The 25,761-nt window shown below is 47.8% G+C and overlaps 1 protein-coding gene across 2 annotated transcripts in view; it reads left to right on the forward strand.

Moving 5' to 3' along the window:
• The window catches only part of LOC140430716 (BTB/POZ domain-containing protein KCTD19-like), a 200,582-nt gene that overhangs the window by 33,690 nt on the left and 141,131 nt on the right, over nt 1–25,761 (forward strand). Inside the window, exons 4-6 of one of the 2 annotated variants that reach the window (XM_072518382.1) lie at nt 1,812–2,003; nt 4,550–4,681; nt 8,471–8,693. In XM_072518382.1, coding sequence (XP_072374483.1) covers nt 1,812–2,003; nt 4,550–4,681; nt 8,471–8,693 — 547 coding nt within the window. The remainder of the gene's footprint in view (nt 1–1,811; nt 2,004–4,549; nt 4,682–8,470; nt 8,694–25,761) is intronic. The other variant, XM_072518383.1, reaches the window with a different exon arrangement.

Here is a 25,761-nt window from a genome sequence, read left to right on the forward strand (position 1 = left end):
GGGGTGAGGTTTGCAAACCGGGAAGGTGAATCGACCTTGAGGGTCGTCAGGCCGCATATGGTGAGGGGGGGGTAGGGGTCTGCCGAATTTTAAGGTTAAGCTTTGGAGATGGCACTGGAAGTCCAGGCCGAGTAACAGGGCAGCATAGAGGTGGGGGAGGACGCAGAGCCGGATGTTGCTAAACTCTATGCCTTGGACAGTGAGGGTCGCGATGCAGTACCCCCGGATATGCAAAGAATGGGATCCGGAGGCCAGGGAGATTTTCTGGGTGACTGGGTGTACCGGGTGGGAGCAGCGCCTTACTGTAGTGGGGTGGATGAAGCTCTCCGTGCTCCTTCGAAAAGGCAGGTCGTCTCGTGGCCATCGATCTCCACCGTCATTGTTGCGGTTGCGAGGTTGTGGGGCCGGGACTGGTCCAGGGTGATCAAGGCGAGCTGCGGCAGATGCTCGGAAGCCCCGGGCTGGTCAGCGGTGGTGGAGGTAGCGGCAGGCGATGAAAGGCCAGACGAGCATGGGTCCTGAGACGGCATCCAAAATGGCGCCGCCCATGGGGCGCACAGTCAGGGGTCATCAAAGATGGCGTCGCCCATGGGCCGCACGTGGTTTGCGGTGAAGAAGATGGCGGCGCCCACAGGCCGCACGTGGCTGGCGATGAGGAAGATGTCGGCGCCCCGGGTCAAATGTGGGGGGTGCAGGAACACCGGGCCTGGAAACAGCGGCCACCGACCGGGCCTGGCAAACAGAAACAAAGTGTCCCTTCCCACATCCATTGCAGGTCGCGCTCCGTGCCGGGCAGCGCTGCCTGGGGTGTTTGTTCTGCCTGCAAAAATAGCACTTTGCGGGGGGCGGGGGGGGGGGGGGGGGGGGGGGGCAGGGTTGGCTGGCTGCCGCGAGGCGCAGGCTTGCGGTGAGCTGGAGTCGGCAGCTGGTGGCGCCCACGAGGGTGCTGCGCGTCGGGGGCGTATGACTGGACGTTACGGGAGGCCACTTCTAACGAGTTAGTGAGCTGCCTAGTTCCCGCAAGATCAAGCGTACCCCTTTCCAGTAGCCGCTGGCAGACGTAGGCAGACCTCATGCCCGATACGTAAGCGTCTCGAATTAAAAGTTGTGTGTGCTGGACTGCCGAAACTGCCTGGCAGTCACAGTTCCTACCTAGGATGTGCAGGGCACACCAGAAATCGTCCAGAGACTCCCCGGGGAGTTGCTGTCTCGTGGCCAGGAGATGCCTGGCGTATAGTTGATCGACTGGTCGAACGTAGTGTCCCTTCAGGAGCTCCATTGCTTCGGAGTAAGTGGGTGCATCCCAGATGAGGGGTAAAATGTCAGGGCTCACCCGTGAATAAAGGACTTGGAGCTTCTGTGAGTCCGAGGGTTCCTCAGCGGATGTTCGGAGGTAGCTTTCGAAGCAGGCTAGCCAGTGCTCAAAGGCGGACATGGGGTTGGCTGCTTGAGGGCTCAGCTGCAGGCGATCACACTTGATGCGGAGATCCATCGTTTAAAAAAAATCTTTGTTCAATAAATTGATGCACTATCAATTACCACAAAGATGAGAGTAGTGGAATAATCAAGGCTTTATTGAGCAAAGATGTGTCTCCTGTAGCTGGAACCAGAATGGCTGCAGCATCGGCGAACGCGCACATTTATATGCCGCCTACTGGGCGGAGCCAGCAGGCAGGGATTTACCCATGTACCTCTACTATACGGGCCTTACCATAATACATGTAATACTACTTAGTGGTGACTACCACAGTACCAACAGGAAATACATTTTTGTTTCAAGAGAATTAAAACCATTTTTTGCTTTGTTTTAGGATTGCCCGATAAAGCTCCATTAGGCCTGATAGACACACCACTGTTAGATACAGAAGAAGAGGTGCACTGGTATTTTCTTCCTTTAGACCTAGTGAAGAAATATCCTACTTTGATCAATGATGATAATCTCCTGTGGCTATGTGAAGGAGTTGTCCTCATAGAAATTGGATGGAGTAATTTCCGATATATAGGTAGTTTTAATGATCATACTGATCTTGCATTATAAACAAAAACATATTTTGAATATTCTCTTTTACCTAATATTTGCTGTTACTGAAATTCTATGTTAATTGAGTAATAACGTGGCATCTGCATCCATTATTCTGTGGGGCAAATCTATTAATTTCTTGCCTGCCTTGAGGCATATTGATTTTACATGTTCTGCATCTATAAGGATTTCAGCAGCTAGTGGGCAGTGACATTGAAGTGGATGATCTCTGGAAGATGATAATATAGATGTAGAAGCTTGATCTCCGGGTCAGACAAGATCATAATGAGTGTAGTGCAACCAGAGACGGTGACCAGGGAAGGGAATGTAGTTGGGTCTGAGGGTACAAAGTTTCTCATAGGGGCCAAAAACAATTTCTTTAGTTTTCCTAGTGGAAAGAATGTAGATTATTCAAGATTGGATATTGGACAAGAAGTCTGATGGTGGAGGTGGCGTTGGCATGTCTGTGTAAGCTGATCTCATTTTTGTGGACGAGGTTGTGTGTGGATGTGAAAAACAGGACTCCTTATGGACCCTTGGGAAACTCCTTGGGAAACTTTTTGGGTGATTTTCATGGGGGTCAGAAGAAAAGTCATTGGGTAGAGATGTTCGACTACAATCGGGTAGACCAGTATAACCAAGTGAGTGCAACCTAAGGAGCTAGACTGCAGGACAACATTAGACAAGGATGGATGTGGCCAGTCATGTCAGAGGCTGCAGAGATTTTAAACAAAGGATAAAATGCAGCAGGTACATTCTCAATGTTATTTGTTTCTTTGGTTGAGAATCAAAACCCATAAGAATTCAAATTAAGTTGTGGGCTCAGATCTTGGAGATTGCAACCCTTTGGAGGCCAGGATTCTTAATTCCAATGTGACTGTACAGGTTGGGCTTAATAGATGAACTGACCTTTTCTTGCCCCTCATTTTATATGTTTGAAAATTCCTGATTGCACTCCTTGTAAGATCCATCCCAAGTGATGTGAGGATGCGCATTCATTGCTGACATCGATTCTTTTGTTCCTGGCTAGCCGGTGGCGGGATTCTCTAGTGCTGCCTGGAGGACCCCGTGGGTATCCCAGAGGTGTGGGTGGCTTCAATGGGAATTCCATTGGCAGGAGCAGAGAATGCTGCTGCCAGAGAATATGCGCTACCTCTCGACGTCGTGAAACATGCGCCTGGGAAGCCAGATAATCCCACCCCTGACTCTTCTCTAGGGGCTGGTTTAGCACAGGGCTGAATCGCTGGCTTTGAAAGCAGACCAAGGCAGGCCAGCAGCACGGTTCAATTCCTGTACCAGCCTCCCCAACAGGCACCGGAATGTGGCGACTAGGGGCTTTTCACAGTAACTTAATTTGAAGCCTACTTGTGACAATAAGTGATTTTCATTTCTCTCCTTACCCTTTCTGTCCTAAAAAGGTTTGCTGCTCCTGGGATTGTTGTAAAGGTTGGTGACCCCCCTCTAACACCCTACTGAAGTGTCTGTTTTTAATGTGTGTGATTCTAAACTTTCTGACAAATATGGTTGTTTTGCCATGGGGACCATCAACACTAAGAATAGCTCTCTTGTCATTCACAAATATGCATGTGCAGTTATGATCACAATAGAACAACATTTAGCTTAGTGATGCTGAGACTAATCTTTCTGCGACATACTTCACTTCAGACTAGGGATTAAACCAATTCAGTTCTACATTCAGTAACAGCCATTGAGGGAATGGAAAGCTATATCATTTCTGTTCATCCTCCTTTTGATGTCAGATAATCATTTGGGGTATAATTTTAAGGATGGCGAGCATTCAGCGCTCGCTACTCCAGAAATTGGCACCAAATGAGCAGCCACTGACTCTCAACCTCCCACTGCCATTCTACGCCCACTTGAGTGTTGATTGGCAGTGGGCTGGGTGCCCACCTGCCCTTGGAAGGAAGCCCTACCCGAGAGTGCTGTCGGCCAATCCAACATCAAGACTGAAGCCATTATCTTTTGTCCCCCGCCATAAACTCCATTCTTTTGCTACTGTTTCCATCTCTTTTCCTCTGCCTCTCATTCGGGCTGAATCAAGACTGATGTCCTGTTCAATTTAAATTTTAGTTTTAATGCCCATAAACTATACAGTCGCCATTGGAATATTGTCTAAATGGTCCTCTGTTTTTTAGTCACATGTTAATTGTATATTAATTGTGTTAAATTGTATGCTCGTGGTGGACATTAACTGGGGACCTGCCAAAAGGAATAAACTGAAATCGTATTATTTTGTTTTAAGAGATGCGTGTGCAAAGATTAGCTCTAGCCCTATCCATTTTGGAATATACCAACATGATCTAGTTCTTCTACCATGGCTTTTCATTTTCTCCCTTTATTTTTCTCCCTGATAGTGCTATGGGACATTTCCACATTTACATGAAAAGTGCTGGGAGCATGCAAGTTGCATAATAAAAATGATATGGAAAGTTGTTTGATCAGTGTTAATGGCAAATGAATCAAAACTGAGTTAGAATTATAAACTTGTTTTAAAATTTATATTTTTAGCAAATTTCCTTCAGACGGGGAAACTTCTTGTACCTGACAAATTTTCAGAAATAGATGTTCTTGTGACTGAGATGGAAATACTTCAAATTCCAGAGCTCATCAAAGCTGTGAAATCATATAGGATGGATATAGGTGAGTCAAAAGGGTAAATATGTAGCCAAATAATCTTTAAATAATAAAATCTATAGAAGAAAAACATGTTGAACATATCTGAACAAACAATTTAGGAGCCATTGGGTTACCCAGATATGCATTTTATAAATGAGGAAATTTGGAATAACTTTGTGATATTCATGTAAAATTTAGAGATTATTTCCATTGCCAGCTGCTGACCATTTAACAGTAATAACACCGGGTTAATTGTGTGCATTTGTTTTTTGATTGGTTTAAAAATGTCAATGGTCAGCTGACTTACGGGAGTGCTATAGGGAGAGCAAAAGAGCTAGACACGGCTCTAGCGGGGGGTGGGGGGGTGGGGGGGGGGGGGAAATAGGGTTGCTGCTGCACTGGCCGAAGGGGAATGGGACACAAGAGGCGGTCGAGGCGGGGATCTCCCGCCTGGGGGACTGGAGGGTGAGGGCGGCGCGGGACTGGCCTAGAAAAGGAAATGGCTAGTCGGCAGGGTGGGAGGCCCCCAATCCGGCTGATAACGTGGAATGCGAGGGGCCTGAATGGGCTGGTAAAGAGGGCCCGAGTGCTCACGCACTTAAAGGGACTGAAGGCAGATGTGGTCATGCTCCAGGAGACACATTTTGAAGGTGGCGGATCAGGTCAGGTTAAGAAAGGGATGGGTGGGACGGGTATTCCATTCGGGGCTGGATGCGAAGAACAGAGGGGTGGCAATATTGGTGGGGAAGCGGGTGTCGTTTGAGGCCAAGAATATTGTAGTGGACAATGGAGGTCGATACGTGATGGTGAGCGATAAGTTGCAGGGGACGTGAGTGGTATTGGTAAATGTATACGCCCCGAACTGGGATGATGCCGGATTCATGAAGCGCATGTTGGGGCGCATTCCGGACCTGGAGGTAGGAAGCTTGATAATGGGTGGGGATTTTAATACGGTGTTGGACCCAGCACTGGATCGCTCCAGATCTAGGACCGGAAAGAGGCCGGCTGCGGCCAAGGTGCTTAGGGGGTTTATGAATCAGATGGGGGGAGTGGACCCGTGGAGGTTTGCCAGGCCGCAGGCCAGAGAATTTTCTTTTTTCTCCCACGTGCACAAAGCCTACTCCCGGATAGATTTTTTTGTTCTGGGCAGGGCACTGATCCCGAAAGTAGAGGGAACGGAGTATTTGGCCATAGCCATTTCAGATCACGCCCTGCACTGGATGGAACTGGAGTTGGGAGAGGAGAGGGACCAACGCCTGTTGTGGCGGTTGGATGTGGGACTACTGGCAGATGAGGCGGTGTGTGGGAGGGTGAGGGGGTGTATCGAAAGGTACTTGGAGGCCAACGACAACTGGGAGGTGCAGGTGGGGGTGGTATGGGAGGCGCTGAAGGCGCTGATCAGGGGAGAGCTAATCTCCATCAGGGCTCATGGAGAGAAGATAGAGGGCATGGAAAGGGAGAGGTTAGTGGGGGAGATTTTAAGAGTGGACAGGAGATACGCAGAGGCCCCTGAAGAGGGATTACTTGGAGAAAGGTGACGTCTCCAGACGGAGTTTGACCTGTTGACCACAGGGAAGGCAGAGGCACAGTGGAGGAAAGCGCAGGGGGCGACGTATGAGTATGGGGAGAAGGCGAGTCGGATGCTGGCACACCAGCTCCATAAGAGGATGGCAGCGAGGGAAATAGGGGGAGTCAAGCATGGAAGGGGAGCTATGGTGCGGAGTGCGACGAAAGTAAATGAGGCATTCAAGGCCTTCTGTGAGGAGCTGTACAGATCCCAGCCCCCAGCGGGGGAAGAGGGGATGAGACGATTCTTGGACCAACTGAGGTTCCCGAGGGTGGAGGAGCAGGAGGTGGCTGGTTTGGGGGCACCAATTGGGTTGGAGGAGCTGAGCAAAGGTCTGGGGAGTGTGCAGGCAGGGAAGGCCCTGGGACCGGACGGGTTCCCGGTTGAGTTCTATAGGAAGTACGTAGGCCTGTTGGCCCCGCTGCTAGTGAGGACTTTTAACGAGGCAAGGGAGGGAGGGACCCTGCCCCCGACAATGTCGGAGAAGGCAAGGTGTCGGCGATATACCAGGAGATGAAAGAAGAGGGGGAGGCATTGGTAGAGGAGCTGAAGGGTAAATGGGAGGAGGAGCTGGGGGAGGAGATTGAGGAGGGGCTATGGGCTGATGCCCCAAGTAGGGTTAATTCCTCTTCTTCGTGTGCCAGGCTTAACCTGATACAGTTTAAGGTGGTTCACAGAGCGCACATGTCGGAGGCGAGGCTGAGTAGGTTCTTTGGGGTGGAGGACAGATGTGGGAGGTGCGCAGGAAGCCAGGCAAACCATGTCCATATGTTTTGGTCATGCCCGGCACTGGAGGAGTTCTGGAGGGGAGTGGCGGGAACAGTATCTAAGGTGGTGAAAGTCCGGGTCAAGCCAAGCTGGGGGCTAGCAATATTTGGAGTAGTGAACGAGCCGGGAGTGCAGGAGGCGAAAGAGGCCGGCATTCTGGCCTTTGCGTCCCTAGTAGCCCGGCGAAGGATCTTGCTAATGTGGAAGGAGGCGAGGCCCCCCAGCGTGGAGGCCTGGATAAATGATATCGCAGGGTTTATCAAGTTAGAAAGGATAAAGTTTTCCTTGAGAGGTTCTGCGCAGGGGTTCTACAGGCGGTGGTAACCGTTCCTAGACTATCTCGCGGAGCGTTAGATGAAGGTCGGTCAGCAGCAGCAACCCAGGGGGGGGGAGGGGGGGATATCTTTCGTTGGGTGGGGGGGGGGAGGGGTCTGTCTGGGGGGTATTTGAGCAAGAAAATACATGAAGGATCTGGAAAACTGACATGGACGGGAGGAATCCAATGTACAAAGTTCTGTAACATATCGTTTTACCATGGGGGGCGGTATTTGAGCAAGAAAATACATGAAGGATCTGGAAAACTGACATGTACGGGAGGAATCCAATGTACAAAGTTCTGTAACATATCGTTTTACCATGGGGGGCGGTATTTGAGCAAGAAAATACATGAAGGATCTAGAAAACTGACATGTACGGGAGGAATCCAATGTACAGAGTTCTGTGACATATCGTTTTACCATGTTTATGTCTTGCTATGTGCGTTTTCTTTCTATTTGTTACGGGGGGGGGGTTTGTTTGTAAGGGTGAAAAATTGTGTTAAAAATCTTAATAAATATTGTTTTTAAAAATAAAATAAAAATGTTAATGGAACTGAATCATAATAATAACCTTTGAGATGTTATTAAACCCATTGAGATAGCCACCCTAAAGTCGGTGCTGATCAGATTGGAAAACATAAACATAAGAAATAACAAGACCTATGAAAAGAGTAGGCTTCAACAATCTGATGTTGGTGCTGCAGCGACTGAGCAGTGATGTTATATTCTCTATTGCACTAATTTTAAAGAACCAAATCACATTAGTTGATTGGTTCAGATTAAATTTTGTCAACCAAACTATATTTCTCATTGTTTCAAACCTAGTATTTATTATAGCCAAGATTATTTTATTTTAAACTAGCATTTCGAGGGATAATGCTAATTTAGTAAATAAAATCCTGTACCGTGTCTAAGCTGCCATTGGTTTCATTTTAAAAAGCTTGCATTTATATTGTGCATTTCACAATCTCAGGAATTCCCAAAGTTCGTAGAGTAAATTTTGAGTTGGCTAAATTAGCATTTAAAAATCAAAATGGGAATGAAATCTGCGTGTCAATCTATAATGGCAATTTTGTGCTTGGGTGGAAAGTTGAAGATCTACCAGTTGTGGCTTCTTGCCGTCACTATTTATATGAATTAATTTTCCTCTCTTTATTATAGGCGGTGTTTCCAAAGATATGTGCCTCCCTGTCAGTTCTATACATCATTCTGAAGGGGGTTGTAACTCTGTATGTGAAATGGTAGATAAACCGTTATATGTCCTTGTTCTGGAATTGTTAGTGAAATACCCAGATTCCGCACTAGGACAGCTTTCCATTGAGAGCAGCCTTGATGGGATGAAGCTATATATCTTTGGCAATGGAGTTCTTTTTAAACATGTCAGGTGCTTATATTAGATTTACTGTTCATTGAATTTCATTCTAATTACCTACATGTAAGTGCATTTGCACAATATTAATTCCATACATAAGTTGTTTTTATAAATTTAGACATTTTTCAATCATTTAATCTTTAATTCACTGCTATAATAGATCAAATAGTTTATGATATATTCATTAAGTGCATGTAAAAATATGCTTTTCTTCCAGTAGTTATGAACTGCTGCAAAACAAAAAATCCTTGACTTTCTCAAATGCTAAGATTTACTCTGTCCAAGCTATTTTGGAATTAATAAAACTTCAATTTCAGGTAGGAGAGGATATTTGATTCATCTGGAAGCAAGGTCTGGACAACATTCAGGCTGAGGCTGATAAGTGACAAATAACGTTCATTGCACTGAAGTGCCAGGCAATGGTCATCTCTAACAAGATAGAATCTAGCTGTCTCCCCTTGATGTACTACATCAAGGTGCTACCTTCGCTGAGTCCCCCACCATCAACATCCTGGGGTGACCATTGATCAGCCACCTAGCAGGACCAGCTATGTAAAGGCTGGGAATTCTGAAGTGTGTAACCTATCACTTGACTCTTAAAAGATGCAAGTTAGAAATGTGATGGAATATTGTCCACTTGACTGGAGGAGTGCCACTTCAAAACCGCTCATGAAGTTCGGCACCATGCAGGTTAACGCAGTTTATTTGATTGGCACCACCTTAAATATTCTCTCCCTCCACTGTTGGCACACTGGGAGCAGTGTGCATCATATACAAAATGCACTAACAACTCACCAAGGCTCCTTTAATAGCACTTTCCAAAGTGCCTGCCACCTAGAACAGGAGTAGGCAAACTATAGCTTGCGTGCCATATCAGGTTCGCAGAACCGTCTGATCTAGTAAACAGAGGACAGAGATTCAAGGTAATTGGCAAAAGAGCCAAAGGGTAGCAGAGTTGGGCAACACGGGAGCACAGTGGTTAGCACTGTTGCTTCACAGCTCCAGTGTCCCAGGTTCGATTCCCAGCTTGGGTCACTGTTCGTGCGGAGCCTGCACGTGCTCCCTGTGTCTGCGTGGGTTTCCTCCGGGTGCTCCGGTTTCCTCCCATAGTCCAAAGATGTGCAGGTTAGGTGGATTGGCCATGAAAAATTGCCCTTAGTGTCCAAAATTGCCCTTAGTGTTGGGTGAGGTTACTGGGTTATGGGGATAGGGTGGAGGTGTTGACCTTGGGTAGGGTGCTCTTTCCAAGAGTGCGGACTCGATGGGCCGAATGGCCTCCTTCTACCCTGTAAATTCTATGATGATAAAAAATAAAACACTTTCAAGGGTGGGTGGTAAAATAAATCCTGTGACATCTCAGTTGGCGACATTCATGCCTCTGAGTCAGATGGTTCTTGCTTCAAGTCCCTCAACTGGGTCTTGAGCACAAACATCAAGGGCAATGCTCCAATACGCTCCTGAGGGAATGCCACACTCCTGGAAATGCTATCTTTCAGATGAGATGTAGATTTAAATACTCAATTCAGTCAAAATGGCAAATGCTATTTTGGCTCTTGTATATGGGCCTGATATTCATTATTTTCTGGCTTTCAACCTTGCTGAAATTCACTGTCCCCAAATACCCTGTTATGAAAAATGCTGGAGATGAGTTTCCTTTTAACTGCTTATCAACATTGTGCTGAAAGATAGCATTTCCAGGAGTGTGGCATTCCCTCAGTAGCGTATTGGAGCATTGGCCTTGATGTTTGTGCTCAAGACTCAATTGAGGGACTTGAAGCAAGAACCATCTGACTCAGAGGCATGAATGTCAACATTGTGCTGTAAGCATGCTGGATGGCTAGAGAATGTAAGAACATGACTTATCATAACATTTTCTAACATTAAGCCACCACAATCAAGGAAAAATAAAATCTCGGAAAGGATATAGCATATAAAAGTAAGAGGTAATTTTAAAAAATGTGTTACCTCTGGTGAGACCATGGGCAGGATTCTCTGTCCTGGGCTAAGTGTTAATGCCGTCGTAAAAGCCGGAGCGTTTTACGACTGCGTCATCTGGCCCCTAGGATCAGCGATCCTGTGCCGCACGGGGCTAGCACGGCACTGGAGAGCCTCACGCTGCGCCAGCTGCCGATACGGACATCAGCACACGTGGCGTGGGTTTGCGCGTGCGCGCCACGGCCGGCGCAAGTTCGCGCATGCACGTGGGCTGCCTTCTCCACGCCGGCCCCAACTCAACATGGCGGAGACTTGCAGGGGCAGGGCACGGAGGAACATAGGCCCCCGCCAGGATAATCTCAGTAGGCCCCGATCGCGGGCCAGGCCATCATGGAGGCCCCCCCCCCCCCCCAACCAGGCCACCCCCCGCAGCGTGAACGCCGAGGTCCCACCGGGCTGAACCACACGAGAACGACACCGGCGGGACTTAGCCTAACTTGGCGGGAACTCAGCCCATCGGACGGGAAGAATCACCGGGGGGGGGAGAGGGGGAGAGAGAGGCCGCGTTGAGCGGCCCCCGACCGGTGCCAATGGCGCCGATTGTCCGGTGGCGGGAGAATCATTGGAGCGGCGTCATGGTCATGGAGCCCAGACTCTCACCGATGTCATCATGGGTGGCTGGTTGCCCAAGATGGGAGACTCGTTTTATCCGCAACCCATGAAGGTGAAATCCAACCATAGAGCTGAGTTTTGACATGGATACAATGAGCCTTGCCTGCCACATCATATACCTGACCCTTAGTTGACGAGTCAATTATGCCGATTTAGTCTGTATTGTAATGCATGATTCTGCCGCTAATTGGCACCCACTACCTAAACTGAGATCTGAGTACTGAAGCATTGAGCTCCTGGCTTGTACTCCCCTCTCCATAAGGGAGAGGTGACACAGATTTAGTTCCCAATGCAAGGGGCAAAGGTGACTGAGCTTGTCAGTCACCCCTTGCACAACAACTTTGATGGCAATGTTTCAAACCCGTGCACAGTTAGCATACAGGTCAAGTCAATGCACTTTTTTGCCCTTGGCCCTCCCCCTTGGAGAGGAGGGGTGATGGGGAGAAACGGGCCACAACTTCTATCCAAGGTGAATGCCTACCTGTCATGTGGAGCAGAGAGAGGCTAGTGTGAGAACCTGGCCAATGGCAAGGGAGGACTGTGTGAAGCTCATTGGAAAGGTGCCCCGCAGGGGAATGTGTATGGGTGGATGGATGTCCCATGTTTTGAGGGGATAGTGGTTAAGATATTGTCAGGACTCCTCGATGCTCACATTTCTGTTTGCTTCCTTTCAGTTTTTAGATTGCGATGTTCATGAAGCCAGTCGAGCTGGAAGTGGTATTGATTGCAGTGGACTAACAGAAATATTGTCAACATGCGACTGCACATGGACAGGACCAGCACCCTGCAGAGGAGGAAGGGGCAAAGCCTGTTCATTTACCAGCAGCAAGGCCACACATGGGAGGTGGCTCGAAGGAAACATTAGTGGCCACGCGGCTACTAGAGAAGAGCATCTGTCCCGGGGAATTGGTGGACCATTTGTGCCCGGTGATGCAGGAGTTTGCGCCACCATGGACTGGGAGTTTGACCATTGCCTGTGGCCCTGAAAGTTTTTTATTTTTTAAAACATTTTTTTTATAAAATGTTTTTATTCTCCATTTTCACATTTTCATTCAAAATTTACACCCCATCCACAAACAGTAAACGCTAACAAATACAAAATCTATCCCCTTAACAATAACAACGATCCCATCCTCCCACTACCCCAAACAACGGCCCACCTGTCAATATATGCATCCAATAAAACAAACCCTCCCACGGTGGAATCAAAAAACAAAGGAGAAAAAGAAAAAGGAGTCCGGGACCGCCCATGGTCATCATTAACCTATAGAGTCCACTCACCCCCCCCCCCCACTCAACGCCATCCAGCCTCTGAAAGAGTACCGTACATGATACCCAAGAGTTGTCAGCCCGCCCCTCTCCAACTCCTCCCGTCCACTGCCTCTTGTAAAAATCCTCCCCCCAACCTTGGTTCCTTCCCCCTACTTTCCACCCCGGCTAGACCACTCGGACCCTGTTCTGCCAGGCTCCGATGGCCGCAGCCCCTTCCCCCACCTCACTCCCGTTCACTGGCCAGCTTAAACCGGCCAACGTGGAGGCCCTCGCCCGGGTCCCTTTCCCCCTTGCCCGGCCCTAGGAAAACCCAGAAACCCCTTTTAGCACACAAACCCCGCATATCCACCTACACCCCAAAGAGCCCTCATTTCGAGTGAAAGTTCCACCACTTCCCTTGTCCAAATATATACAACATTGACTCCTTTAGCCCATACACCCGCACGCAGTGAAACAAGAAGAAAATACAGTCATGAGGTTACATCGGCACATGGCCATTTCTCAATTTCTCAGTTCTGCCACAGTCCTTCTGCCTTCGCAAACTCCTCCGCTGCTTCCGCCGTTCCAAAATAAAAGTCCTTGAGCTTGTAAGTCACCCTCAGCTTCGCTGGATATACAATGCCGCACTGCACCTTGCTAATGTACAGTGCCCTCTTCACCCGGTTGAAGGCAGCCCGCCTCCTCGCCAGCTCCACCGTAAAGTCCTGGTATACACGTATACCAGGACTGCACCACCAGCTTCTGCTTGGCCCAGCACAGGACCTTCTACTTCACACTGTACTTATGGAAGCACAGAGTCACTACCCTTGGCGGCTCACTCGCCTTTGGTACAAGCCTCCACGACCGATGAGCCCGATCCAGTTCATATTGGGAGGGATTCTCCCACTCCCCCAATAGTTTTTCCAGCATCGCGGCAAAATATTCAGTCGGCCTCGGTCCTTCAACTCCTTCGGGCAGCCCCACAATCCTCAAATTCTGTCGCCTGGATCTGTTTTCCAGGTCTTCCATGGGGCTGTTTAGCACAGGGCCAGATCGCTGGCTTTGAAAGCAGCCCAAGGCAGGCCAGCAGCATGGTTCAATTCCCATACCAGCCTCCCCGAACAGGCGACGGAATGTGGCGACTAGGGGCTTTTCACAGTAACTTCATTTGAAGCCTACTTGTGACAATAAGCGATTTTCATTTCATTTCATTTTTTAATTTTTCCTCGCAGATCCTTGTTAATCTCCATCACCTTCCGCATTGAGGTAAGTTGATCACCATGCCGCAATAATGTCTCCTCCACTTCCTTCAGCGCCTCCCCTTGCTCCTGCACCTCCGCCACTGCGCTCGCCACCGCCGTCGTCACCGGGGAAATTGCCTCCTCCACCAGCACACTCTCAACCTCCCTCATCTCCTTCCTCATTGTCTCCATGTATTTTGTAAACTGCCTTTCGAATTCCGCAGTCATCCACCTTAGTTATTTCTTCAGCTGTAAGTAATGCGGCCTCCTCTGGTGCTCCAGCCTCCATTTTCCTTGGTGACCCCGTGGTGACCTTTCCACTCAGCTGTTTTTTTTACGGCCATTGATTTGCTCACCCTCGACATTTTCCTTTACTGTGCCTTCACTGTGCCGTCTCTGTGTCTTCTCCCTGCTTTTACTGCCTCCGTGGACCCTGGGACCGGGCTTAAAGCCCCGAAAACGCTGCTCCCGAACGGGAGCCCTCAATTGTGCGGCTGCCTCCAGCCCGCCGTCACCGGACGTTCTGTGCCGTGAAAGTTAAGCCGCACTGGACCTTTATGTAAACAGCTCATTTCAGGGCTGCATGGGTAACCTGTACGGCATGTCCCAGTCTGCTGCACACCAGCGCATAGGGAGATGACATACACTATTTGCGAGGGCTCACTAGTACAATAACTTTGACTGGGATCTGGCAAGCCAAGATACCATGGGCTTCATTGTGTGGCTAGCTTGACCCAAGTGCAGGGTCTCATAGACTGCACACATGTGGTTCTGCATTCCCCATGGCGGCATGGAGCACCGTTTATGAACCCCAAGGAATTCCACTCCCTCGACATGTAGATTGTCTGCAAACAAGCCATGTGCAGAATGCAAGTGTGTGCCCGTTTCCTGGGCACACATGACGGCTACATTCTCGGATGCTCACAGATCCCAGCCGTATTTGAGGAAAACCAGGAGCTAGAAGGATGGCCCCTTGGGGGCAAACGGTACTCACTCAGGAATGGCTGATGATGCCAGTGTGGCGATCCCAAACACAAGTTGAGACCCGATTCAACGAGACTCATGCGCTGGTCGAGCAGGCGATAGGCCTGCTAAAGATGGGGTTTTGGTGCCTGGACCGGTCAGAGGGAGCCCCCCAATACAGCCCCCAGAGGGTGTCATGCATCATCGTGGTGTTCTGCACTCTGCACAACCTGGCACTGTGACAGGGCAAGGTGCTGGATGAGGTAGATATGCAGGAGCGCCATATCTCGGTTGAGGAGGAAGTAGAGGGGCAACCCCCCAGAGGAGACTGAGGAAGGCCTTCAGGCAATGGCCTGGTCCCAAATAAGGTCTAAGGCTAGGGCACTCCTTGATTGCTTCACCTTGATTGCTTCCTGCTTTGGGAGAGGACCAGGACTGAGTTATCAGCTATGTCTCCCCATGGAGTGAGGCCATCTAACCTGAGTCGTATCAGCAGGAGATCATCGTGTTGATTACTCCTTTCGTGAGCAAAGCGGATGACTTGCAGTAAGGACAGAGTAATGCCCCTTTTCTGCGAATGCCTGGCCTCTGCCTGACAGACATCTGAGCGTGACCTGCTATTGAACAGGAGGCGATGAGATTCAGAATGACACATCTCAGCTGCTAGTGCCTCCTCTGAGGACAGGGGGCCTGGCGTGTCCCACTTACTGAGGAGATGGACAGACTGTCACAAACTTTCAGCCGATGGCTTCCTCGTGATGAAAGAATGCTGCTACAAATGAGAGGTCAGAGCGTTGCTGTAGGTCGGCAGGCAGGGGCATTACCAGGATCGCATCAGCATGACTGCGTCGTTACAGGGGGAAGGGGAGAACCATTGAGCTGCAATGAGCAAATGGAGGATGCACCAGCTTTGCGCGAGTGTTGGCAGAGCATGCAGCTGTGAAATGAGAGCAGGAAGGCACTTTGAGTGATCAATGTGATGTTTATTACATTTAATGGTGCGAACACTGGTGATTAATCTCTACTTGTGCTGAAGTTCATCCGTGGGTACTATGTGACTATTTTTTTCTCCTTCCTCCCCCTCCCGCTGTGTCTCCCCAGGATCTATAGGGATGAGGCAGCCTGCTGACTTCCAGGCCTTGTTGCCTGAGATTACCTTGGAGGGAGTGCTCTGGAGGACCAGGATCCTGATGGTCTGGGCCTGCTTTTGTGCAGCACGGGTGTTGTAGTGCTACCTTCCTTGGTAGATGGAGTTGTGTCGGTCCCAGGGAGAGGGATGGCAGATGGGCGGGACACCTCATTGGTCTCCTGGATGGAAGGCCCCAACTGTGCTGGTGATCCTCTTCCATGTGGGTTCCCAGTGTCCCTGCACTCCCCCATGGGATAGAGAGGCAGCCGCAGTGAGATCCGGAAGCCTCGATATCCTCTGACGCTGATACTCATAGATTCTCACTATAGCCTGCACTGTGCAGTTGATGTCCTGCACCATGCAGCTCACGCCCTCCGAACCATGAACTGGAAACATGAAGTACACATCTGCACTGCGGACGCCACCCTTGCTGTGTTGGCCTTGTTACCTCGGAGTGAATGCACCATCGCCTCAAGACAGAAGGCGATGGAACTCCTCCAGTTGGCCTTGTATTCCGAAGAGGGATGCTGACATCCCTTCCTTATATTCATGACTCTGCTTTTGTGGCTCCATCAGGTTTGGGACGACTGAACCCAGGGACATATCTGGAGTGAGCTAGCGCTCACTATCGCAGCCACCAGGTCCCACAGGCAGAATTTGTCATCATTCTGGCTGGCCATCTGCCCGTTCGAGGGTAAAGGATGTCACGCCTCTGCTTGCCCCCATCTAGCATTTTGGTGAAGGCTCTCTTAGTGAAATGTGGTGTAGTCGTCCTGGCAGCCACCCCCCTGAATAGACTTGGAAAAAGTACTGGGGAGGCGTTTAAAAGGAGTTTACCCCACTGATTGATGAGCTGAAGTAATTCCAGGCATGTGAATCGGGCAGGATGTCACGGGCACGGCGTGAAACTTGTGCACAATGCTTTTTTTTTCCGTTTTCTTGCTGAAACCTTCACTTTCACTTTGAAGAAATATTGGAAAATTCCACCTAGTGTATTCGGAAAGGAGAAGACTTACGGGGAGGTGGTGGAGTAGTGGCATTGTCACTGGACTAGCAACCCAGAGACGCAGGGTAATACTCTGGGGCCATGGGTTCAAATCCCACCAGGGCAGATGGTGGAATTTGAATTCAATAAAAATCTGGAGTTAAAAAAGTTTAATTAAGGGCAGCACGGTAGCATTGTGGATAGCACAATTGCTTCACAGCTCCAGGGTCCCAGGTTCGATTCCGGCTTGGGTCACTGTCTGTGAGGAGTCTGCACACCCTCCCCGTGTGTGCGTGGGTTTCCTCTGGGTGCTCCGGTTTCCTCCCACAGTCCAAAGATGTGCAGGTTAGGTGGATTGGCCATGATAAATTGCCCTTAGTGTTCAAAATTGTCCTTAGTGTTGGGTGGGGTTACTGGGTTATGGGGATAGGGTGGAGGTGTTGACCTTGGGTAGGGTGCTCTTTCCAAGAGCCGGTGCAGACTCGATGGCCGAATGGCCTCCATTCTGTAAATTCTATGATAATCTATGAAAAGATAAGTTCTAAAAATTCTGGAAGGTGCAAAAGTGGGCAATCGGCAGCCAGTATTACTCTGTACCCAGTAAATATTCTTTTCGCTATGTTCACAGAATGATGGTTCAAACTCTAGTTGGAGACTTGTTCCCTATGCACGGTAGCATAGTGGTTAGCACTGTGGCTTCACAGCGCCAGGGTCCCAGGTTCGATTCCCGCTTGGGTCACTGTCTACAGAGTCTGCGTGGGTTTCCTCCGGGTGCTCTGCTTTCCTCCCACAGTCCAAAGATGTGCAGGGTAGGTGGATTGGCCATGCTAAATTGCCCTTCGATTAGATGGAGGTGTGGGCTTAAGTAGGGTGCTCTTTCCAAGAGCTGGTGCAGACTCCTTCTGCACTGTAAATTCTATGATTCTATAATTTCCCTGTATCTTTTACTTGGTTTGGAATTTAAAACTAATTTTTTTAAAGTACACAATTTGAGTACACAATTATTTTTTTTCAAATTAAAGGGCAATTTAGCAAGGCCAATCCACCTAACTATCGCATCTTTTGGGTGGTGGGGGTGAAACCCACGCAGACACGGGGAGAATGTGCAAACTCCAAACAGACAGTACCCAGGGCTGGTATTCGAAACCGGGTCCTCAGCACCGTAGTCCCAGTGCTATGGAATTTAAAACTTGGCAATATGAACTGCAGTGTGAAAGATCAGCTGTAGATTTGCTTTGGGCTCGTTTCAAGCTGCTGGCAAAGACAAATTTCATTGAATCCAAATAGGTTCACAGTGCCAGGGACCTGGGTATGATTCCCGGCTTGGGGTCTGCGTGGGTTTCCTCCGGGTGCTCCGGTTTCCTCCCACATTTCCCAAAATTCTGAATTCTCCCTCCATGTACCTGATCAGGCACCGTAGTGTTAATGCAAGCCTACTTATGACACGGATAAAGATTATTAGCTTTTCTTGGACTAGATTTTTTATTCACTTATGGGCTGAGAGTATTTCTGGCAAGGCCAGCATTTGCTGCCCAACCATAATTGCCCCTGAGAAAGTGTTAGTGAGGCGTCACCTTAAACTACTGCAGTCCATGCAGTGTAGGTGCACCCGTAGTACTGTTAGGGTGGATGTTCCAGTATTTTGACCCAGTGACAATAAAAGAATGATACATTTCCAAGTCAGACTGCTGTGTGACTTTTGAAGGGGAATTTGCAGGTGTTCCCATGAGTTTGCCCTTGTTTTTAGGCGGTGAAAGTATGGGCTTGGAAGGTGCTGACAAAGAAGCCTTTGATTTACTAATCTTTAAAAATACCTTCTTAATTTTCAAATGCTTGTGAAGAACACCTCTCTACTGCTCCATCATTTACTGAATATATCAATGCGTATGATTCAGTTCATCTCTTATCTAAGCCTCAAGGATGTTTAGTGTACAAGCCACTTTATGGTCTTGCTCCTTCTGTCAATCTACTGAAAAGAAGTTTATTTGGTGTGTGGAAAGAAGACGATTCACTTAAAAAAAAAAACCTTGTGATCCTTGGCAACAAAATCCGACTCCTTAGTGCCTGGTCTTTTTGTATTGAATACCAAATGATAGTGTATGCAGCCCACTCTCAAACCTCTGGTGCAAGCCAGATGCCTTTTAGTGTATACAGAGAGTGTCTGCTGGAAATATGCAGAATAGGTGTGTCATTTGATGCTCGTGGTGCCATTTTGAGCATGAGTCTCTAGCTGATACCATCTTTTAAAAACAACACCATGATATACATGCATTCAGCGGAAGGAATGAACCCTTCTCTTTATCTCCCCCCCCCCCACCCCGCAACAGTATTATTTAAAATCAACTACTTAACATGCTGGTTACTGAGATTTCTACTGCCCGTAGATATGCTTGGTGGTTTCTATGCTTGTTTAAAGTTGATGAAATCTACAGGGGGTTGTATGGCATGTACAGCAAGACATTGTCTTGACTTGAAGGTTTTTAAAATTCATTCCTGGGATGTAGGCATCACTGGCTAGAACAGTATTTATTGCCCTTGAGAAGGTGGTGGTGAGCAGCCTTCCTGAGCCACTGTAGACTGTAAGAAGTCTTACAACACCAGGTAAAAGTCCAACAGGTTTGTTTCGAATCACTAGCTTTCGGAGCACAGCTCCTTCACCAGGTGACTGGAAATTCACCTGAGGAATGAGCAGTGCTCCGAAAGCTAGTGATTCGAAACAAATTGGTTGGATGTTAATCTGGTGTTGTAAGACTTCTTCCTGTGCCCACCTTAGACCAACGCTGGCATCTCCACATCACAGTGTAGGTACACCCACAGTGCTGTTCGGGAGGGAGTTCCAGGGCAGGGACGAAACTGTCGCTGGATTCAAATCCTGGAGGTTTCCAAGCCACGAAGGTGTATGGCTTGGAATAGAACTTCCAGCTGATGGCGTTTCCATGCATCTGTTGCCCTTGGCCTTCTGGGTAGTAGGGATAGTGAGTTTAGAAGGTGCTGTCCAAGGAGCCTTGATGAGTTCCAGAAGTTAATTTTGTAGATGGTACACTCTGATGCCACGGTGCATTGGTGTTGGAGGGACTGGATGTTTGTGGATGGGGTGCCAATCAAGCGGGCATGTCCTGGGTGGTGTTGAGCTTCTTGAGTGTTGTTGGACCTGCACTTCATAATAATAGTAATCTTTTTATTGTCACAAGTAGGCTTACATTAACACTGCAGTGAAGTTACTGTGAAAAACCCCTAGTCGCCATAATCCGGCACCTTTTCGGGTACACTGAGGGAGAATTCAGAATGTCCAAATTCCCTAATGGCACGTCATTCGGGACTTGTGGGAGGAAACCGGAGCACTCTGAGGAAACCCACGCAGACACGGGGAGAATGTGCGGAGTCTACAGTAACGCAAGTCGGGAACCGAACCTTGGACCCTGGCGCTGTGAAGCAGCAGTGCTATCCACTGTGCTACTGTGCCCAGGTAAGCGGAGAGTCTTCTGTCACACTCCTGACTTGTACCCTTAGATAATGAACAGGCTTTGGGGCTTCAGGAGGTCTATTACATGACGCAGGATTCCGAGCCTTTGACCTGGTCTTGTAGCCACAGTCTTTATATGGCTAGGCCAGTTCAGTTTTTGGTCAATGGTTATCCCCAGGATGTTGATAGTGGAGGATTCAGCGATGGTAATGCCATTGAATGTGAAGGGGCGATGGTTAGATTATCTTTTGTTGGAGATAGTCATTGCCTGGGTGTGGCGTGTGTGTTACTTTTCACATGTCAGCCCAAGTCTGAATGTTCAGGTGTTTCTGCATTTGGACATGTACTGCATCAGTATGTGATGAGTTACAAATGGGTGCTGTACATTGTGCAATCATCGGCAAACAACCCCACTTTTTAAGATGAAAGGAATGTCATTGACGAAGCAGCGGAAAATGGTTGGGTGTAGGACGCTACCCTAAGGAACTTCTGCAGTGATGTCCTGAAACTAAAATGATTGGCCTCCAACAACCACAACCATCTTCCTTTATGCTTCCTTGCTGCACTGAGTGCCGCTTGGCTAAACAAATGTTGAGTGAATTAAATGTAAATTCAGGGTTAATTTCAAGCTAAGTTAGTTAAATTAGTAACTAAAAGCTGCTCTTTGGGAATTTGAAGCTAGGTGGGAATTGAATCCAATCCAATCGGTAAGACTTCCTTTTAAATTTCAGGAGTTTAAATTAATCTAGAATTGTACAGTGAAGGTTAACAAGGGCTGCCCCACCCATGCACATAACTGGTTGGCAGTTAAGTGTCAGTCACCTTAATCTACTTTGATCTAAAAGCAGGTGGTGGAGGGGGGCAACTCAGGCCAATTTAAAAAGAGCAACTTGTAACTCACTCCCAGTGAGTTCTCCCAGTGAGCCAAAGAAGAGACAGCCAGAGTGAGACACGACCAAGAGTGAGTTTGGGAATTTGAAGCGAGGTGGGAATTTGAAGCTTGGGGGGGAGGAGGTGCTTTTTATCCCTGGTAAGGGACTGGTAAGTAGTTTTTCTTTTCATTGTCTAATTTATTTATTTTTTCTTTCGTTTTTTGGAATTGTAGTTGTATAAGTTTACCTAAGGTTTAAGACATGGCAGGAGATCCCAGACCCGTGTCATACTCCTCGTGTGCGACGTGGGAGCTCAGGGACATATCCACTGTCCATAGCTTCTTCACGTGCAAGAAATGTGCCCAGTTGCAGTTCCTGTTAGACCGCTTGACGGCTCTGGAGTTGCGGGTGGACTCATTTTGGAGCATTTGCGATGCTGAGGATGTCGTGGATAGCACGTTTAGCGAGTTGGTCACACCACAGGTGAAAGGTACTGAGGGAGATAGAAAATGGGTGACCAAAAGACAAAACAAGAGTAGGAAGGCAGTGCAGGTGTCCCCTGGGCTCATCTCCCTGCAAAACAGATAATACCGCTTTGGATACTGTTGAGGGAGATGGCTCACCAGGGGAAGGCTGCAGCAGCCAGGTTCATGGCACCGTGGCTGGCTCTGCTGCGCAGCTGGGCAGGAAGAAGAATGGCAGGGCTATAGTGTTGGGGGACTCAATTGTAAGGGGAATAGACAGGCGGTTCTGCGGACGCTATCGATACTCCAGGATGGTATGTTGCCTCCCTGGTGCAAGGGTCAAGGATGTCTCGGAGCGGCTGCAGGACATTCTGGGAGGGGAGGGTGAACAGCCAGCTGTCGTGGTGCACATAGGCACCAACGAAAAAGGTAAAAAATGGGATGAGGTCCTACAAGCTGAATTCAGGGAGCTAGGAGTTAAACTAAAAAGTAGGACCTCAAAGGTAGTAATCTCAGGATTGCTACCAGTGCCACGAGCTAGTCAGAGTAGGAATGTCAGGACAGATAGGATGAATGCGTGGCTCGAGAGATGGTGCAAGAGGGAGGGATTCAAATTCCTGGGGCATTGGAACCGGTTCTGGGGGAGGTGGGACCAGTACAAAGCGGACGGTCTGCATCTGGGCAGGACTGGAACCGATGTCCTAGGGGGGTGTTTGCTAGAGCTGTTGGGGAGGGTTTAAACTAATGTGGCAGGGGGATGGGAACCGATGCAGGACGTTGGAAGGTAGTAAAACAGGGACAGAAACAAAAGGCAGTAAGGGGGAAAGTGTAAGGCAGAGAAGCCATAGTCAAAAATCAAAAAGGGCAACAGTCCAAGGTACAGTGACTGAGGGGAGCGCAGTGAATAGGCCCAGTAATACTAAAAGGAATAACAGGGAAGTAAAAACATTGATGGTAAGCGATGCAGCAGGTTGTTACATGAAGATATGTGTTCAACGACGAGGAAAATTAGGAGAAATGTTAAGAGGAAATATAACTTAGGAGAGGTTACTGATCAAGGTGTTAAGATTCAAAACCGAGGTAATAAAGCCAACATAAGTGTACATTACCTGAATGCTCATAGTATTCGGAATAAGGTAAATGAGTTGATGGCGCAAATCATCATGAATGACTATGATTTAGTAGCTATTACTGAAACATGGTTAAAGGCTGGTCACGACTGGGAGTTAAATATCCGAGGGTATCAAACTATTCGGTAGGACAGAGTGGATGCTAAGGGAGGTGGTGTAGCTCTGTTATTTAAGGATGACATCCGGGCAATAGTAAGGGATGACATCGGTGCTATGGAGGATCAGGTTGAATCAATTTGGGTGGAAATCAGGAATAGTAAGGCGAAAAGTCACTGATCGGAGTAGTCTATAGGCCACCAAATAGTAACGTTATGGTGGGGCAGGCAATAATCAAAGAAATAACGGATGCGTGTAGAAATGGTAGAGTTTATAGAATGTATCTGCAATAGTTTCCTAGAACAGTATGTAATAGAACTTACGAGGGAACAAGCGGTCCTCGATCTGGTCCTGTGTAATGAGACAGGATTGATTCATGATCTCATAGTTAGGGATCCTCTCGGAAGGAGCGATCACAATATGTTCGAATTTAAAATACAGATGGAGGGTGAGAAGGTAAAATCAAACACTAGTGTTTTGTGCTTAAACAAAGGAGATTACAATGGGATTATAGAAGAACTAGCTAAGGTAGACTGGGAGCAAAGACTTTATGGTGAAACAGTTGAGGAACAATGGAGAACCTTCAAGCGATTTTTCACAGTGCTCAGCAAAGATTTATACCAACAAAAAGGAAGGACGGTAGAAAGAGGGAAAATCGACCGTGGATATCTAAGGAAATAAGGGAGAGTATCAAATTGAAGGAAAAAGCATACAAAGTGGCAAAGATTAGTGGGAGACTAGAGGACTGGGAAATCTTTAGGGGGCAACAGAAAGCTACTAAAAAAGCCACAAAGAAGAGTAAGATAGATAAAAACAGATCGTAAAAGTTTCTATATATAAAACAAAAAGAGTGGCTAAGGTAAATATTGGCCCTTTAGAGGATGAGAAGGGAGATTTAATAATGGGAGATGAAGAAATGGCTGAGGAACTGAACAGAATTTTTGGGTCGGTCTTCACAGTGGAAGACACAAATAACATGCCAGTGACTGATAGAAATGAGGCTATGGCAGGTGAGGACCTTGAGATAATTGTTATCACTAAGGAGGTAGTGATGGGCAAGCTATTGGGGCTAAAGGTAGACAAGTCTCCTGGCCCTGATGGAATGCATCCCAGAATGCTAAAAGAGATGGCTAGGGAAATTGTAAATGCACTAGTGATAATTTACCAAAATTCACTAGACTCTGGGGTGGTCCCGACGGATTGGAAATTAGCAAACGTGACACCACTGTTTAAACAAGGAGGTAGGCAGAAAGCGGGTAATTATAGGCCAGTGAACTTAATTTCGGTAGTAGGGAAGATGCTGGAATCATCAAGGAAGAAATAGCGAGGTATCTGGATGGAAATTGTCCCATTGGGCAGACCCAGCATGGGTTCATAAAGGGCAAGTTGTGCCTAACTAATTTAGTGGAATTTTGTGAGGACATTACCAGTGCGGTAAATAACGGGGAGCCAATGGATGTGGTATATCTGGATTTCCAGAAAGCCTTTGACAAGGTGCCACACAAAAGGTTGTTGCATAAGATAAAGATGCATGGCATTAAGGGGAAAGTAGTAACATGGATAGAGGATTGGTTAATTAATAGAAAGCAAAGAGTGGGGATTAATGGGTGTTTCTCTGGTTGGCAATCAGTAGCTAGTGGTGTCCCTCAGGGATCAGGGTTGGGCCCACAATTGTTCACATTTTACACAGATGATTCGGAGTTGGGGACCAAGGGCAATGTGTCCAAGTTTGCAGACGACACTAAGATGAATGGTAAAGCAAAAAGTGCAGAGGATACTTGAAGTCTGCAGAGGGATTTGGATAGGTTAAGTGAATGGGCTAGGGTCTGGCAGATGGAATGCAATGTTGACAAATGTGAGGTTATCCATTTTGGTAGGAATAACAGCAAAAGGGATTATTATTTAAATGATAAAATATTAAAACATTCTGCTGTGCAGAGACACCTGGGTGTGCTAGTGTATGAGTCGCAAAAAGTTAGTTTACAGGTGCAACAGGTGATTAAGAAGGCAAATGGAATTTTGTCCTTCATTGCTAGAGCGATGGAGTTTAAGACTAGGGAGGTTATGGTGCAATTGTATAAGGTGTTCGTGAGGCCACACCTGGAGTATTGTGTTCAGCTTTGGTCTCCTTACTTGAGAAAGGACGTACTGGCACTGGAGGGTGTGCAGAGGAGATTCACAAGGTTAATCCCAGAGCTGAAGGGGTTGGATTATGAGGAGAGGTTGAGTAGACTGGGACTGTACTTGTTGGAATTTAGATGGATGAGGGGGGATCTTATAGAAACATATAAAATTATGACGGGAATAGATAGGATAGATGCGGGCAGGTTGTTTCCACTGGCGGGTGAAAGCAGAACTAGGGGGCATAGCCTCAAAATAAGGGGAAGTAGATTTAGGACTTAGTTTAGGAGGAACTTCTTCACCCAAAGGGTTGTGAATCTATGGAATTCCTTGCCCAGTGAAGCAGTAGAGGCTCCTTCATTACATGTTTTTAAGATAAAGAACGATAGGTTTTTGGAGAATAAAGGGATTAAGAGTTATGGTGTTCGGGCCATAAAGTGGAGCTGAGTCCACAAAAGATCAGCCATGATCTCATTCAATGGTGGAGCAGGCTCGAGGGGCCAGATGGCCTACTCCTGCTCCTAGTTCTTATGTTCTTTGATTGGGCGTAATTTAGTTGCATTCCTGAAACAGGAGTCAGCTGTGTCACTCCGCTGTAGCTGTTTAACTGCAACTGGTTTAATCCAGTTTCCAAAGCATTGTTTTTGAGGCCATAAAAGGGAGGCCACCTCAGTGCTACAGCACTGAGTGTGCCGCTTGGCTAAATGAGATTTCTTTCGGAGTTGGGTGGTAACGGAGTTGGGTGAAACCAGGAGAAG

The sequence above is a fragment of the Scyliorhinus torazame genome, chromosome 10 (genome assembly GCF_047496885.1).
Source record: "Scyliorhinus torazame isolate Kashiwa2021f chromosome 10, sScyTor2.1, whole genome shotgun sequence".
Taxonomy (NCBI): Eukaryota; Metazoa; Chordata; class Chondrichthyes; order Carcharhiniformes; family Scyliorhinidae; genus Scyliorhinus; species Scyliorhinus torazame.